The sequence below is a fragment of the Manacus vitellinus genome, unplaced genomic scaffold (assembly GCF_001715985.3).
Source record: "Manacus vitellinus isolate BGI_N305 unplaced genomic scaffold, ASM171598v3 scaffold_77_pilon, whole genome shotgun sequence".
Taxonomy (NCBI): domain Eukaryota; kingdom Metazoa; phylum Chordata; class Aves; order Passeriformes; family Pipridae; genus Manacus; species Manacus vitellinus.
In genome coordinates, this window is record NW_021940802.1 from 1,524,527 (window position 1) to 1,542,308 (window position 17,782).

Genomic DNA, 17,782 nt, shown 5'->3' on the forward strand with positions numbered 1-17,782 from the left:
CAATAAGTATGAGAATACTATAATTAGAAGTGTTTACTTACAAAATAATTTTTTTCTGACTATATGTAGTATTTTTATATCTATAAGCATGTGTGTATATGTCTCTGTGTGTGTGTTTATGCAGAGTCCGTTTCCATCTAAAAATTCCTTCGTATGTGCTTTGGTGTCTGTGCCAAGTCTTTTCTATTTTCAGCATTCAGAAGTACTGAGATTGTTTTCCCTCCCAATCTGATCCCTCACATCGTTGATAGCTGGCCCTGAGAGAAATAGAGCAGCTCTAAGAAATCCCTTTTGTACCAGCAGCAGCAAAATGGAACTGTCCCCACTCCTGTTAACCTTTATTCACCTTAAAAATCCACTTCAGGACAATAAGGACCACAGGCAGATCTGAAGTCCATCAAACCAAAAGTTGCTGTATAGAGGTTGAGGTTTGGATTTCCTATTTCCCATGTGTTTGTTTTGCACCACAGCTCGTGTTGCTGCCGTGTTCTTACACTTCTTTGTCGAAGAAAAGTGGAGAAGAATCAAAAGGTCTGTGAAGACCATCAATGCCAGTTCTGCTTCACACTTTGCATAGCCAAATATTCTTGGCATATTTAAATACTACTTCCTGTTTAGTCATAGAATTGCAGAGTCATTTAGAAAAGATCTTTAAGATCAAGTCCAGCTGTTTACCCAGCACTGCCAAGGCCACCACTGAACCATGTCCCCAAGTGCCACATCTACATGTCTTTCAAATCCCTCCAGGAGTGGTGACTGAGCATCCTGTGCCAGGGCTGAACAGCCCTTTTGGTGAAGAAATTTTTCCTAATGTCTAAACCTCCCCTGATGCCACCTGAGGCTGTTTCCTCTCATCCTCTCCCTTGTGCCCTGGGAGCAGAGCCCGACCTACCCCAGCTTCCCTCCTCTGGACACACTCCAGCACCTCAACATCTTTATTGTCATGAGGGGCCCAAAACTCACCCCAGGATTTGAGGTGTGGCCTCACTAGTGCCCAGCACAGGGGGACAGTCCCTGCCCTGGGCCTGTGGCCACACCATGGCTCACGTTCAGCTGCTGTCACCAGCACCCCCAGGGTTGTTTCTGCTCAGACACTTTCCAGCCGCTCTTCCCCATACCTGGAGCTGCAGGGGGTTGTTGTGACCTGAGTGCAGGACTGCAGGACTGTTGAACCTTGTGGTGCAGTTATGGGGGTGCTTTAGAAATGGGCACGTAGAGGTGTTCCAGGTTATGTTGCTGTTATGCAGAGACACCTTTCAGACATGCCATACACCTAAGGTAGTGTTCTCTGAGCTAAACCTGACAATATCCTACTGTAATCACTCTGAGATGTCACCTTAGGATTCCTTATTGGTATAATTTAAATGTTTGTGGGGTTTTTTTTAAGAGAAAGTAGCACAACGGAGTGTTTTCTTGTCAATGTTGAAAATAAAGGTTGATATTTGGGGGCAGTGCAGTGAAGTCAGTCATTTTCCAAGAATATTTTAGCATGGTTGGATATGCAAGTCACAGAAAACAGTGTTGCTGCTTTTCTGAGAGAAAAATGTTGGACGGTTCTTTCATGCTTTTTTTTCTGAAAATGTATAAAATGCTAACATTTTATTTATGTGTATTCAAACCCAGCCTTACTCAGGTAATTCCCAGTTAGGATTTTTTTGGCCAGGTATTCTCACAGTGTTGTTTGTTGCTGTAAGTCCTCAGTAATGTTTCAAATCCTGCACGAAAAATTCAGACTGGTGTTTTTGGACAGCATGAATATTTTTTTAAAATAACTTCCTGAAATCTATATCAGCTTTAAATGTGCTTTGACTGTCTAAAAGCACATTAATCTATTTCCATGTGGGCTGTTTTTCTCTTCTAAGTGCCCATATTTGCAGATCACTATTTAGTTAATTCTCACATGCAGATAATCCAGACAAACAAATGTGTTTATAATGGAGAAAAGAAAGAGGAAAGCAACAGGAATGATCAGTCAGGGCTGGGAGGAGAAGAAGCAGGCTGGGGCAATCCTGCCCTGGTGTTACCTGCCCCGAGCTGAGATCCACGTTACTGCTGGATCACATCTGTGACCAGCTGAGATGGATTTGAGAGCTGGATTGGGTTCCTGTGATACCTGAATGCTTTTTGTTCACTGTAACATGTCATATTTCTCTGCTTTCTTTCCTGCCAAAGGGTGAAATCAAAATCGCCGTTTCTATAGAAGATGAAGCCAACAAAGACCTGCCTCCTGCTGCTCTCCTGTATAGGCCAGTGCGTCAGTATGTTTACGGAGTCCTGTTTAGTTTGGCAGAAAGCAGAAAGAAAACTGAAAGGCTTGCTTTTAGAAAGAACAGACTTCCACCAGAATGTACGTACTGCAGAACCCACACTTTACTCCTCTTGCCTTTGCTGTGGTTTCCCAGCCACTTGTGCCATGATCTGATTGGGAATCATTGCGAAGATTTTGTTGATGTAGCTAAGGCCAGAGGGATTTCTGGCTTATTGTATCCCATGGATAAGAGAAAAAGATGTAGTTAATTTCAAATTTTATTTGCTGTCATAGTTTAAAAACTGTAAATATTGCCATTTCTAAGCAAACTCTGGGGTTTGGTTTTGAACACATCTGCTCAAGCTGCTGCCAGAGCTGCAGTGAGGAACGTCGGTTTGGGATGTCATTTCCAAGTGTATGACAGGGCTGGATTTAGGAAACTTAGTTCTCTGCACACGCATACACATCTGCCTGCTTGTTTCAGAAGTGAGAGGTACACAGATTAAGCTGTTGTGTCTTCCCAAATGTGTCATTAAAGGGACACAGGGAAATCTGCCAGACTGTCGTGCCTTTCAGGTATTGGCATATAAAAACCTGATTTAAGCCCCACAGAAATCAGGTGTAATGTAAGCAAAGGTAGACGTGGGTGGGGACAGGCTAAACTTTTGCAAAGAGCTTTATCAAATATTCTTTGGCTTGTTCAGAGGGGGATAGATGTTAATCATCTCAGTAGTCTGGAATTTGTCTTTTTAAGTCTTCAGCTTCCAGGAATTACTGTCCTTCCAGAAAACTCCTTGTTCTAGAGTGTTTTTCTTATGATGATGCATGAAAAGAAATGACTGAACTTTGCAGTAACAGCTTATGAAGGTTACAGGAATGCTGAAGCCTTCAGTGCACATCTGTAGCACATGTATTTCTATGTAGGAGTCTGCTGTTGCTAGGCTAAATTTAAGAATCAGGTATTCAGAATGCATGGAATCATCATTCACAGGCTTCATGTGTAAAAGAATAAAAATAAGTATCAGTTGTAAACTTTATATCCATTCCCTTTGCTCTTTCCATTTGTAATTGTGAAATGTTTTTGTATGTTTGTAGTGAAGATGATAATCTCCCAGTGATGTTTGAAAAGCTGCTTATCTTTGCCAGTTTTTATGTGGGAATCACTATTTACCCTGCTTGAATAATACCTCAGCACACATAGTCACAAACTGCTACTTTCTTTAAACTCACACAAGCGTAGTAGTATTTTGGGTTACAAGGTTATTTCAGGATTCAAATAGTGACGTTATTTGCATTCTTCATTTATCCTTGTGAGACTCCTGTCCTTAAAAGTGTACTACAGCATTTTTGTGGTGAACTGGCTGAGTGCTGGAGGTCTGCTTCAGGTTTTATCTTGTAAACATAGAATATCCCCAGTAGGCTAGTGGGGAAACCTAAATAATCTCTATTTTCTCTTCATGTATCCTGCTTTTCTGAGTTTATTCTCACTTTAGGCTCAGCACGCTGCTGCTGACTTGGTTTAGTTACGGCAGCTCTGGCAAATCTTGCTGCAGGATGCATCCAGCTACTGACCTACTTCTAGCTTAGGACTGACCAAGCTCTTAAAAAAGCCAAAAAAAAAAAAATTTGAACATTTGCCCAAAAGTTCCTTGCTTCACTGCAAAGCTGGCAGTGGCAGTAAAGATGGGTTTGGGCTGCGATGCAGGTGTGGGGTGTGAAAAGGCTGTGGTGCAGGGACGTGTCTGTTTTAGTCACCTCTTTTACAAAGCATCAAGACTTGGGCAGGCTGTGGAGGATGCAAGGAGAGAACAGTGTCTAAAACAGCAAAGCAGGTCAATTAACCCTCTCTTAAGTTTTCTGAGGATCCAGGCTGTAATGAACTGGTGATGCTTATTCTCCTTCACTGTCTAAATTATTTTGCTGCACTCAAAAATGAGTAAGTGCTGAAACACAGTAATGAAGACAATTAAGAGAAAATTTAGGAATTGAGAGATGTTAAGAGAATTAAGAAATCAGTTTCTAAAGAAATGTAAATTGTCCTTAAGGTTTATGTAGAGAGGTAATGAATATTAATACCTAAAATCCTGTCATCTTTGTTGTACAAACCATAACACTGGCAGCTTAATAATAGTGCCTGAATAATTGGCAAGTATATTGCATGTGAGGGTTATGTGAGGCTGTGAAAAATGCATAATAAACTGACACATTGGGATTATTACTAAATATATAGATGGCAAAATAATGGATCTCTCATGAAACGGGTGGCTTCCTGTCTTCTAAACCATTATTTTTTGTGTGAAGTTGAAAAGGCAACAAGAAACTACAGCAGCAGCAGTCAGTGGGGTTCTTCAGTGATCAGTATCTGCTAAGTGATGGCTTTGCTGTACCCAGTCTCATCTCTGCTCCCAGAGGACGGGAGGGGCTGGGTCACAGAGTGCCTGGTTGTGTTTGGCTGCCAAGGGCACGGTGCTGGCTGTGCTGCCTTTCCTGAGGAGGAGCTGGAAATTCAGGGTCTCCCTTGCTCTGCTTGTCAAGCCCTGGATCAGGTTATCTCCATGTTCTGATAAATACATGTGTGTAGTGAAACTGTCTGCCCTTTCTGCTCGGTGGCAAAACGCACAAGCTGTCACAGTTCCTGGTTGGATCCCAGGGTTTGTTATTTTAAGCCCAGCCACCTTGTGTTGTGCTGTTCCCCATCACGGACGTACTCAGCCGGTGCTGGCACTGCCAAGAGGAAAGCCGTGACTCTTGGGCAGCAGCCCTTGTGCACACTCAGGCGTGCTGAGCTCAAGCTGGGCTGTCAGTAAGGATTGCAAGGTTAAAAATGAGGCTTGATAACTCTGCATTTGCCAACTCGGCTGCTGGTGGCACCGGGCACCTCACGGCACGGAAACTGAGTAAAGGCCAGAACCACCTAAGCTGTGCTTGGCAGCCAGAGCTCTCACAGGGTGCTGTGGTGCCTTCAGAGCCTGTGACAGCACTCGAGTGTTCCTCAGGCAGGTTACTGTCCTGCAGGTTCGTGCTGACTCTTGTTATTTGGATCGACCTTAGCGTGTCGTGAGTGCACTGTTCAAAGCAGAGTCCATAGATGGTGTGGTAACCTGGGCCTCTGTCAGTATTCAGACCTGCTGAGCAGCAGCAGGACGAGGTTTGGTGTGAAAAACAGTGTGATCAGCACGGTGATGGGGCTGAACACACTGGTCCTGGTTGTAGCTGATGTAGTCTTGAGGACAGGCATTGCTCATGTCCTGGTGGAAGTCACGGGAGGAAGCACCACACATCCCTCTGAGGACAGGGATTCGGGCAGCTGAGGTTGCAGTGAGTTTGGCAGCAGTCCCAGTACAGATTTGTCAAAGGTTTAAGAAATGCCCTGGAGAATTAAGTAGATATGGACAAGTCCTGGATCAATCTCTTAGGTTAAATGCTAAATTTGGGTGAAGAGTACTACAGTTGCTTGTGGATGGATACAGTTGCAATTCCTCACCCCATCACTCAGAGTTTGCTGAACCACTTGACTGACCTCCATGTTAAACCATCCCACAAAAAGCATGGTTACCTGTGTCCAGCTCTGGGGTCCTCAGCACAGGGAGGGCATGGACCAGCTGGAGCAAGTCCAGAAGAGGCCATGAAGGTGCTCTGAGGGCTGGAGGACCTCTGCTATGGAGACAGGCTGGGAGAACTGTTCAGCCTGGAGAAGAAAAGGCTCCAGGGAGATCTTAGAGCCCCTTCCAGTGCATAAAGGGGCTCCAGGAGAGCTGGAGATGGACTTTGGGCAGAGGCCTGGAGGGACAGGACAAGAGAGATTGACTTCCCACTGCAAGAGGGCAGGGTTAGATGGGATATTGGGAAGAAATTCTTCCCTGTGAGGGTGGAGAGGCCCTGGCACAGGTTGTCCAGAGAAACTGTGGCTGCCCCATCCCTGGAAGTGTCCAAGGCCAGGGTGGAGCAACCTGGGCTAGTGGAAGGTGTCCCTGCCCATGGCAGGGAATTGGAATGAGGTTATCTTTAAGATGGCTTCAAACCATTCTAGGCTTCTTGGATATTATAATCATTATTTAGCAAAACATAAAAGCCAGTGTGGATCTCTAGCGTGACCTGGAGGCAGCATGTGACTAAAGAGCAAACTGAGGTACTCTTGCTGTGGCCTTAACCTCACAGGCCATGGAAGTTCTCATCCCCAGATTAAAAGCTTAGAACCAGATTTGATGGTTAAAACATAGGATAGAAAACTTGGACATAAAACATTCCCTTCTTCTAAGCTTGAGGTCTGTATGTGTTAAGTGAAAGAAACAGCAGTGGAACACTGGTGATGTGTACAGTTTTGCTTTTGATATCTAAAACAATTGCAAGAGAGTTTAAAAGCCTACATAAAATACATCCTTTTATTTGTTTGTGTTTGCTGTTCCAGGCCTAAGCAAGTATAGAAACCCAGTGATGAGCTGGACCCCAGTGATGGGGTAGCTCTGCTGCCTGTTAAAGCCCATCTTCAGAGTGTGTATAAAACCTGGGAGCAACCAAAATAGAACATGATTTCGTAGTGAGGCTACCAACTAAATATATCAGAATGTTTGTTTGCATTGCTGCATATGATCTTTGTAAAACTGCCCTGAGCTCTGTGAAGGGTAACTACAATACTAGGCTGGGTTTATTCCCAGAAAGCGTGAGAGTGCTTTGGGATATTTTGGAAGTCCTTTCTTTAATCCTGACTGTCACCTCTGCCGTGTTTTGCCTGCCCCTGGCTGTGGAGTCCCCTGTAAGGCTGCAGCCTTACTGCTGAAGAGGGCTTTGTAGCCATCAGAGCTGCGCTGGCAGCAGCAGGACACGCTCCTTGGTCTGTACCCAGCGGGTTTCCAGCAGAAAGAGCAGGTCTGTACTCCTCAGGGAATCTCCCCAGGCTGTAACCTGAACCTGCACTAACAAGCTCCTTGAATCTTTCCACACTACATAGCTGGGCTTGGAGTTAGAAGGGTGCAGACACATTGTGGGCTGTTGGGCTTGGGGTCGCTCCAAGGCCAAAGGTATCTTGTCTCAGCCTTGACGTGAGCTTGTGTTCTGTTCTAGTTGCCTTCAAGTGGAAAAAGGGAGATGATTTAGCAGCCATGTAGAGTGAACTGGCTTTGTTCTGATGTGCATGAAAGGGAGCCTAGGCAAAACCCACTAACCTCTTCATAGAAAGCAGTGCAATAAATGGGAAGACTTCAGTAAAGTAATGTTTTATAAAATTTTTAGGCAAAAACCCCCTAATTTGCCCATATTTGAGATCTCGTTGCATTGCAGTAGTTGAACAACTATGGACAAATGTAATATCAGGATTAAATCTGATTCAAGTAAAATCACTAGGATCATATTGCTATTAAAAGAACACACATGGAATATATTTGTGTTTATGTACTGTTTTTATCACTTTAGGCTTTTGATCCATGACACAGATATTTTAGGGGAAAATTGCGTTTTCGGATGAGAATCACAAAATGGTTTGGGTTGGAAGGGACCTTAAAGACCATCCAGTGCCAACCCCCTGCCATGTGCCAGGGTCACCTTCCACTAGACCAGGTTGCTCCAAGCCCTGTCCAGCACTTCCAGGGATGGGGAAATGGTGCTGTTTGCTTTAGAAAAATATATATATAGTTCCTTTACATTGTATATTCATTTGAAAATATTAGCATAACGTTCCTAGAGAACACCTGTCTGTATGCACTGAATTTGTAAGTGATCACAATTAAAAGGTGGTTCATGCAGGGTTTGAATTACCATTTTGGCAGTATAATCCAGCACACTGGTACCTATTGCAGTCTCAAAGTAATGCTTTTTGGATCCAAATCTCCTGCATATGAAGTTTGAAATAAATGCTGAACTATGAAATATTAACTCAGCCCGGTTTCTTTCTGCTGTTGCCGTTCTGCAGTTTCACCGGTGATAATTAAGGAATGGGCTGCTTACAAAGGCAAATCTCCCCAGACCCCTGAGCTGGTGGAAGCCCTTGCCTTCAGGGAGTGGACCTGTCCCAACCTGAAGAAGCTGTGGCTGGGCAAAGCCGTGGAGGACAAGAACCGACGGATGAGGGCGTTTCTGGCCTGTATGCGATCGGACACACCAGCAATGCTCAACCCAACTAACGTGCCCACTCATCTTATGGTGCTCTGCTGTGTGCTAAGGTCAGTGACACCTCCAGGGAAACCAGAGCCAAGGAAAGTTTTACTGTGGAATCTCTGTAGAAAGTGTTAATTCCTATTTGCAAGGTCACTAGGAATGGGGGTTTGGTTTGGCCGTAGAAAAGCGTGTTGTGTAGTCACTGGTTCTTTTCGATCTGTTGAGGATTGAAGGGAAGAGGAAAAAGATCTTGTGTTGCAAAGAGGCCGATGTAGCATTTGCATTAGTTTCCCTTGCTATACTTGAGGCTTCAGCTTACTGAAAAATAATATTTGGGGCCTCAGAGGCTCTCGTGGGTGAAGTTGCACAGCAAAAGAGGGAGTTCTTCAGAGAACAGCTGCACAGCAGCTTATCAGGATGTGAAGCTCATGTGATGATGCTCTGCCTGTGGTGTGTGAGGCTCCCTGGGTTAGAATTGCTCATCCAGTTGAGATGATGATAACCAATGGTAGAAGTGTTAGTTCTGTACTTGAGCCTTCCAAAGGGAAAGTCACACAAAGTCCAGGACCCTGATGTGTTTAATTTTCAGATTGAAAACTGAGGAACTGGGAGGTGCTTACCTTTGGGGTAATTATTCAGCACAACTAGCTCATAATTCTGACAGAATCCTAGGGTGGCATGTTGCACATGAGAGTGATAAATGTAAACTTTGTCTTTGGTTCCACTGAACTTCATTTTGGCCTTTGAGCATCGAAACTCCTTTGTTTCTCCTTCTAGAATAGTTAGTACGCAGAAAAAGTAGTCCAAGTGGTAAAGCTCCTCATTTCATTGGGACAGCATGTTTCTCTCCTGTCACATGTTCTGTGTATACAGTGGTGATTTCTGATCACATAAAATCCCTCTTGTTTACCCAGTAAGAGGCTGCTGAGTAAGGTTGTCCTTCCCTGCAGGTACATGGTACAGTGGCCGGGGGTTCGCATTCTGCGCCGCCAGGAACTGGATGCTTTCCTTGCCCAAGCATTGTCTCCAAAGCTCTATGAACCTGACCAGCTTCAGGAACTCAAGGTAATTCTTAACTGTATAACTTCCCAGCTGACCTGGGAATTAACTGCAGTGGCTGATGTGTACGTGCCTGTCTCACTAAGAGTCTTGCACAATCACCTGTACTTTTCAAAATCTTACTCTTAGTGGTTTCACGTGTGGTGGAGATTGATAATCTGTTCTGTTTCACTGGTTGAATAGGTAACTGCAGAACCTTTTCTCGCAATTTCTTAAGTTTGTGTCTTGGAAACAAATCTGCTTCCATTGAAAAGATACGGGAAAAGAAAGGCTTCTTCCCTGTGTGACTGTTTATAAATACTAACCTGGGTATTTTCTCATGATTCAACACTCAAAAGATTTTTGCAGCTAAGTGTACAAATGGAGAGAGACTTTTATATAATCTTGAGTGAAAAAATGCAGGGGAAAGAAGTAAAACAGTTTATGAATACTCTTAGAACTGTAAATATCATTATTTTGAGGATTTTAAAAGTTAAAATCTCAAACATTCAATTTTTTTTTCTAGTACAGTGGCGCTCCATGAGGTAAATACTGCTGGCTAACTCACAGTTAGTGTGGTATCCTTGTTGTAAATACAGAAGGTAAAGCAACAAGGAGGAGGTGGCATTTGTTTCCCAAGTTGACACCAGCAGCAGTTCTAGCATCCCTCTTCTCAGGAGAAACAACAATGAAGTTCACACATATTCCAGCTATTAGGCTTTTCCAAGGTATATTTTGTCACTTGATACCAGGTCTGGAAGAGGTTTCCTCAAAGCCAGCAAGTGACTGTTTCTCTTCTGTGGGTGACAAGTGGAGTGTGAGTTGGGTTCCTGCCTGTAGCACCCTGGCAAGGACTTCTCAGCCTCAATCCATAAACCAAATCAATCTGCTCATGGAAACTCGACACTTAGATATAAAAGTATTAGTCACTGCAAGGGGAAGAAAACCAAATCCATTACAAAATCTCTTTGAACTTGGCACACAGCAAGTAGACAATTCACGTGTTAGCAAGGGTAGTAGCAGAGTTAAGAGAAAGCAAAAACCTTCTTCCCTTATACCAAAGGATGAATGTCAACAGAAAAATAATAAAGAGATCAATACAATCCATCAGGAAGACATTTATTTGTCCTTTCCCTCATTGCTGAAAAAAATGTGAAGCACAGTGAACACCCCATGAATTCATGCACAGCCACTTGTTTGCTGCAACACTTGGGACTGTATCGCTGCTGACGTGGGTTATAACCTTATTATGGCTCCTGAGTATGGTTTTGAGTGCTGCTTGTGGGCAATTCCTTAAAAGCAGCCTAACCATAGTTCCTAGTTGTCAGGAGACTTGTTCAGGTGTGTGCTGGAGCTCCTTTTCAAGGTGTGTACTGGACATTTGTGCTGGGAGCCCTGTGTGCTCACTGGGCCCTTCAGAACCCCAGGGGTTTGGTCCAGAGAGCAGCTCTGTCCATGTTGGAGGAGCAGTGCTTTGTCTTCAGGGCAGTATGTGGCCAACCTCTGCAAAGGAATGACCTGGCCTTGAGTTATCCTGTGTGCTCAGAAGGAATGTAGGCAGCCCATCTGAGGGGACAAGCATTGCACTTGGCAAAGTGTAGCAGAGTCTTCCAAAGGCTCATGAGAGGGTGGTTCAAGGCATCTGCCCCAAACTCTCCTGAAGCTGTGTGATTGTACCTGTGGGTATCAGCAGAAATTCTAATGACAGTTTTGTAGGCCAGGCTGGATGCATCAAAGAGCAGCTGTGTATCAGCCACTTGATCTGCCATGTCCATTCTCCAAACACAACACAACAAACAAATGATAGAATCACAGAATGGTTTGGGTTGGAAGGGACCTTAAAGCTCATCCAGTTCCAACCCCTGCCATGGGCAGGGACACCTTCCACTAGCCCAGGTTGCTCCAAGCCCCGTCCAGTCTGGCCTTGGACACTTCGAGGGATGGTGAGCCCACAACCTAAATGACATCTAAGGGTAGAGATTTTGACAGAGGTATCTATAGTTATAGAATCACCAGAGTCTCACCTCTCTTAAGGTCTGATGCAAAGAGGAAGAAACTCACTGTGAAAATTGCTGGTCTTAGAGACCTAAGAAAGGAATCACAGAGAAAATACTCTTTCCATTCCAACACAAAACAAATGACTAGTGATAAACAGCAGACAATATTTTGGTTTAATAGACATTGTTTTATTTTTCAATCACAAAGTAATGCAGATAACTTCTATAAGATATGTTGGTTAGCTGGAAGATGCAATGTTTCCTCAGGGTTGTTACTGTCTTCACATGAAACTGCTTGTGAATACAGACAGAAAGAACAGCTGAGTTTGAACCCAGCTGTCTGCAAAATGAGCTGGATAGTCTTGGGGCCCTTAAAGGTTGCTTATGCATAAGGAAGGTAATGGAGTTTAATTTTAAAGTTTAATACCAAGGTCTTGAAAATGTTCCCAAGAAAGGGCTGATATTTTGAGAAGTATTTCAGAGAACACCAGTAGTGATATTTTCTTATGCCAGAGCTAAAAATACACTTGCTGCAATCCAATCCTTTTTTTCTTCTACCATCAGCTATTATTCACCATTTAATTTTACCTTTGTGTCTCTATTCTGCATCCTAAATAAAACTGTTGTATGCATAAACACTGCCTTGTTATTAAGAGTTGTGTTCTTACAGCAAAATCAAGATAATAGAAAATCCATTATAAAGGAGTTGGAAAGGAAATGTGTTATATAGGAAGAAAAATGGAATGCTGGCAATGAGCTCATTCCTGAAACGTTCTACAGCACATCTCAGAAGCACATAATTATTTGGAATAAAATTTTTAATGAAGTTTTCTACTGCTAATTTCCTCTAAGTGTCTGTAGAAATAGTTTCTTGCACTTTGTTGAGAAAATAGAGGGATTTGGGTTTATCTCTGGCCTCCAGAGTGGATGGATGGAACCAAAGCCTTCCTGAGGACTGCAGCTCTGCATGCACAGGCGAGAGGTTCTGGTGCATTCTTCTACTCCAGCATGTGACAATCTGGATGACCTTTTAAGATCTCTCTGTCTGCAAGAGTTTCGAAAAGAATGTAACTGTTGGAATAACTTTGAATTACATTTCATGACGATCTTACTGACTTTCGCATGTTTTCCAACAGATTGAGAATCTGGACCCCCGTGGAATCCAGCTGTCTGCTCTATTTATGAGCGGGGTGGACATGGCTCTTTTTGCCAACGATGCTTGCGGGCAGCCGATTCCATGGGAGCACTGCTGTCCCTGGATGTATTTTGATGGGAAATTATTCCAGACCAAGCTCATCAAAGCAAGCCGGGAGAAAGTTCCGCTCATCGACCTCTGTGATGGTCAGGTGTGTAGTTCAGCACGGTGAGGGAGTGTCCCTTGTCCCCAGAAGGGTTGGATGGGGTGGGTTTATTATCATTTATGTCACATGTCATGTCCCTGCTTTTAAAGGAAAGTACAAAGTGAATGGCTGATGGGTGGGTTTTGCTGTTTAATCCCTTTTCTCTTGATGATTGGGATGGCATTTGGGCAAATTTGGAAGAAGAGGCATCAACTTAAATTTCATTTTTTTTCTCTCTGGAAACTGAAACTTGAATGCCATGGTGAATGGCCGAGTTGGAAACTCTCTGCTCATTTGTTCAAGTCCTGCCTTTTTGGGTCAGGCTGTCCCAGAGAACTAAGCTGCACTGGGTATACAGTGAAAGAAAATTGGTGGTTTCTAACTGATTTTACAGACTGTGAAGTCATTCTTGAGGTCCTTTAGCTTCACACATTTCTTACAATCTTAAAATACACATGTAGGGTTTTTTGTTGTATCTAAATAATGCAAAATTATTATCTAACTGTAAAATCAAAAAACTGATAAAAATCAACAGTATACTGTATGACCAAAACTTTTTTTTGCTTTTAATTTTTTGGGAGGTATGAAATCATATCCCTTCTGATTTCTGACTCAAGGGAAGCTGATCTTAGCTTGGCTACTGATGGTGGCCGTGGTCCCTCTCAGGCTTGTAACCCTCCAGGCATGTTTCAGCCTGTCTGCACAGACTCTGGTTTGCAGTCCAGGTTTAGGATGATGATTCTGTCTCTATTCTTCTATTGTTTTGCTTTCTTCTTTGAATTTGTTGTGTAAATGTAGTTTTATACAATTGAAATGAGAATTTTAATATCCCTCTGTGACCTTCTCTTTATTCCTAGGCTGAGCAGGCAGCCAAGGTTGAAAAGATGCGTCAGAGCATCCTAGAAGGATTAAATTTCTCCAGGCAGAACCATCCTCTCCCTTTCCCACCTCCACCTGCCATGCCTTTCTATCCAGCTTCTATGTATCCTCGACACTTTGGGCCAGTCCCACCACCTCAGGGCAGGGGGAGAGGCTTTGCTGGTAAGTGATGGGACAGCGGTGCCACACACGTTACCTTACCTTGCACATCCCCAGAACTACAAATCCGTTTTCCTGTTCAGTTTCACAGAGAAAATACATAAAAACAAGTGGTTGGCTTGTGTTGGCAAGTGCCAATGACTGTATTTTGGTGTTACTTTTATTAACCATAGCCCAGTGATATGGAATGTGCATATTTCCATCAGGATTTTAGTAACTGTGCCAGATCAAAATATTTTTACTGTTATTGTAGAACTAGAAAAAAGAGGAATGGATGGACACTGGGTGTTATGAAAAGGCTCTGACTTGCACAGTACATTGCTTCAAAATGTTTATAAATTAACGGACACAGTTTAACTGTCAGGGTTGGACAGCCTTTCACCCTCCCCACCCCTCCATGTTTTGCTACAGTCATTTAACCATTGGCACCCTCGAGTGTAAATACTGACACAACCATTCCAGGCTGTTCCTAGAATTGCTCCCTTCCTCAAAATCTCTCTGTCCCAAGGCCCATAGGTATATGGATATGGACACAGGCATTCCTGGGGTGCCATGACTGTAGCCAGCAGAGCTCACTGCCAAAAAATTGTCCCAAGCCTTTACAACGCCATGGAAATTGGGATCCCATTCCAAGCCCAGGGTCAAGGCATGCTCTTTGGACAAGGGACACCGTGCTGGCTGAGGCAGCAGGACACCTTTGGCCAGGGCTCCCTCGGTGTGGTGGTACAGCATCACCCACAGGAGCCCGGTCCACAGGAGCGCGGCCCTCCTGGCTGGCTCCAGAAGGGTGGAAGGAGGCAGCAGCCTCTCTGCTGGGGCCTTCCCAGATGCCTGGCCCCCTCACAGCTTTTCCCCTGTCTTTCTTTACCCTGGGTCTAACAGGAGTCTATGGCTTCGGAGGCCCTTATGGGGAAACAGTAGCCACAGGCGCTTACCGGGCCTTCCGGGTGGCGGCAGCGGCAGGACACTCCGGAGCCTTCTCTGGCAATGACAGCAACAGGACTAGCAAGTTTCAGGGCGGTAATTATACCCAAACCCCTTTTCTTAGAGCTTCTGGCAACAGCTTCCTCCACTGTACGGTTTGGTCTGAGGCTTTCTTCCTGACTCCCTGTCTCCCTAACTGTCTCAGCTTCCCTCTCTAGAGCCTGCCCGGGCTGCTGTCCGCTCTGCTCCCCGTCCCTGCCAGAGGCTCTGTCCTCTGCTCCCCGTCCCTGCCAGAGGCTCTGTCCTCTGCTCCCCGTCCCTGCCAGAGGCTCTGTCCTCTGCTCCCCGTCCCTGCCGCCAGCCTCCTCTCATGCCTAGAAACCCTCCTCCGAGCCAGAAGAGCCCGAAAACCCAACGGGGCGGGCTGGCTCCTGTCCCCAAAAGGCGAGGGGGGATCTGTAACCTGCTGGACTCTGCCTCACTCTGTTAACAGGCGTTTTCCAAAATCTGAGGCAGTTGAGCTTTTTGCAAAAACCCAATGTAGACATGACTGACTTCACTGTTACTGCTGACCCCTTCCTTGCTGGCATCAGTGCTCGCGTGGACACAGGAGTGGGATTTAGTTCCCTACCTGTGTGCCTGTTGCTTACCTCCTGTATGAGGTGGGATGATGGAAACCTGTTGATTCCAATGCCCTGGTCAGGGTAATTTTTTCATATTTATTCAGCTGTTCTTTCTGGCCTCTGAGCTTTTATCCTACGAGCAAACATACCTCTAGTGCTTCATGTGTGAATAACTCTGCCCCTGCAAACCATCTGCATTTGTAGCTGAAGGACTTGCACAGGAAAGTAGGAACCTTCTGGATGTAATCAGTATTGTAGTTCCCAGCCTATTAACATTTGGAGACTAATTGTGCTGCATAAATGCTGTGGTTTGTAACTCTTTTGGCGCTGGTGGTCTTACCAGTAACATCTGGCTCAGTCCCACTTACCCGGATTTCTTAAAATACGTGTTATGCCCTAGAGCTGAATTTTAAGGGCAAAACGCCAGTGTTAAGAGATAAGCAACTTGAACAGAAGCTACAGCTGCATTTTAGACAATTGCAAATTTTAGCTGCTTTCTTGGAAGGGGAAGGATAAACCCACCTTCTACACCCAGATCAATTTAAATGCTGCATTTTCATAGCAACTTAGTGTTAGTACAGCTAATCCTGCCTAGTAAGTTCTTTACTGCAAATATAATCTGTGTGGTTTATGCTGATACTTGGCGTTGGCTAAAAAGTGCCTTGAACCTGCAAGAATTACTTCTTCACTAGGAGTGCAGGAAAAAAACCAATCTTCATCCAGCTTGTAAAGTTCCCCTTGTTTCTTGAGGCTTTTCTCAAGTATATTTTAATCCCTGAAACTGAAGCACTCGTGTCAGTTAATTTTTCAGAATTCATATCTATTTTTAAAAAAAAGGGGGTGGAGGGAACAGACTCTTGGAGCTCTAACACTTCTGGAATACCACAAAATGAGCAATAGTCTCCCAGTATCCATAGAGGAAATGGGATATGTGGTGAAATCTGGGCAAACCATCTTTCCATTCATTTGGAACTTTACTGTGATGATTGTGAAGATCAAGGTTTGGTTTTCCTTTTATGTGCAGGAGTCCAACCTATTCCTTCTCAGGGAGGGAAACTTGAAATTGCCGGCACTGTAGTCGGCCATTGGGCTGGAAGCAGACGTGGACGAGGGGGGAGAGGGCCATTTCCTCTGCAGGTGGTGTCCGTGGGAGGACCAGCCAGAGGGTAAGTGCCAGCCTGGCAACGTGCTTCTCATGTGGGATTTAATGACTGGGGAAACAAGGAAAACAGGGAAAAGTAGAGACTGCATATGACACATTTGAGGACACCTAAGGTCAATTATACCTGCTGAATATTCAAGAAAAGCATTGACATTCCTTTTAAAATCTTTTAATTCAGTTATTCAGGTAGGTATAAGCATCTGTGCACAAATAAAATTCATACTCAGTCTGAGATAGAGATATATACACACAGAGAGGTTTGTTTTGCATGAGGAAATGAGTTAGGGGCTTTCTCTTCCCTGAAAGCAACAAACACAATACATTCAATTCCTTTCTGTTTCATGGCAGGACATATTTTAAGAAGCATGATAAGATTTTTAACAACTACATTATGTAATTCTACTGTGAAGCAGAAAACACCTGAAAGACACTTCTAGGATTAATAGTTCTCTGTTACAGTTGTGGTGGGAGTTGCACTTAAAAAGAATATTAATTTCTTCCGCTCTACCACTTCATTGAACTACAGCTGAAGTTACAGGGGCACAACATATCTGCGAAACAAGTACTTTATTACAAAAATATCTAGTCCATTACTTTTAAGATTAGATTTTTTCCATAGGTGTGCTGGTTCTGTGCCTTACAGAACTTACCTTTAATTAAGGTTCTGTCTATTACAGGAGACAATCCCAAAGTAACGTGATTTATATATTATGTCTGTCTGTATTCTGAATGGAGTAAAGTGGGTGTATTTGTGCCACCTTGAGCTAGGGAACTGCAGTCTGAAGGACTAAGTCTTCACTGCATGAATTCCTCTCTCTGTTAATGTACTTGAATGTGTACTATAAAGCTTCCTGTTGGAGTCAGCCAGAGCTGTTGGAATGCTTGTCTTGTTGGGCTGAGTGAGGAAATGGGTTGATTTGAAGCCCTGGGAGAATGGAGCTGCTGTGGGGAGAGGGAGAGGCAGGAGCAGCAGAAACAAAGATGAACAGGTTCAGCAGCAGCACACAGCGTTGCTGTGAGAGCAGGGCTGACCTTCGAGGACACTTAATTCTCTAGAATGAGATTTAGTTGCCAAAACAGAGGCATTGAGTGTTGTTTTAGTTGTTTCAGACAACCGTCAGGTACCTGTGTGGGCTTCAGGGGGCTCCTGTGCTGCTCCAGAGCAGCAGCTGGAGACAGTGGGAATGAGTGAAGGTGAGGAGGCACGAAGCTCTTTTGGGTATCAGTGGACAAAATAACCTTTTCCACCACTGAAGTGAGGTTATTGGGAGGTCGTCAGTTCTATTTTTCATGAGGATGCATGAACAGGAGAGTGGCCTCCT

The 17,782-nt window shown here is 44.2% G+C and overlaps 1 protein-coding gene across 3 annotated transcripts in view; it reads left to right on the plus strand.

Annotated features, from left to right (window-relative positions):
* FAM120A (family with sequence similarity 120A) overlaps positions 1–17,782 on the plus strand; it is a 46,167-nt gene that overhangs the window by 21,765 nt on the left and 6,620 nt on the right. The window contains exons 9-15 of one of the 3 annotated variants that reach the window (XM_018084862.3): positions 2,173–2,347; positions 8,154–8,403; positions 9,289–9,403; positions 12,510–12,719; positions 13,571–13,754; positions 14,625–14,771; positions 16,323–16,464. In XM_018084862.3, the coding sequence (XP_017940351.2) occupies positions 2,173–2,347; positions 8,154–8,403; positions 9,289–9,403; positions 12,510–12,719; positions 13,571–13,754; positions 14,625–14,771; positions 16,323–16,464 (1,223 nt within the window). The remainder of the gene's footprint in view (positions 1–2,172; positions 2,348–8,153; positions 8,404–9,288; positions 9,404–12,509; positions 12,720–13,570; positions 13,755–14,624; positions 14,772–16,322; positions 16,465–17,782) is intronic. The other 2 variants (XM_018084864.2, XM_029964653.1) reach the window with 2 other exon arrangements.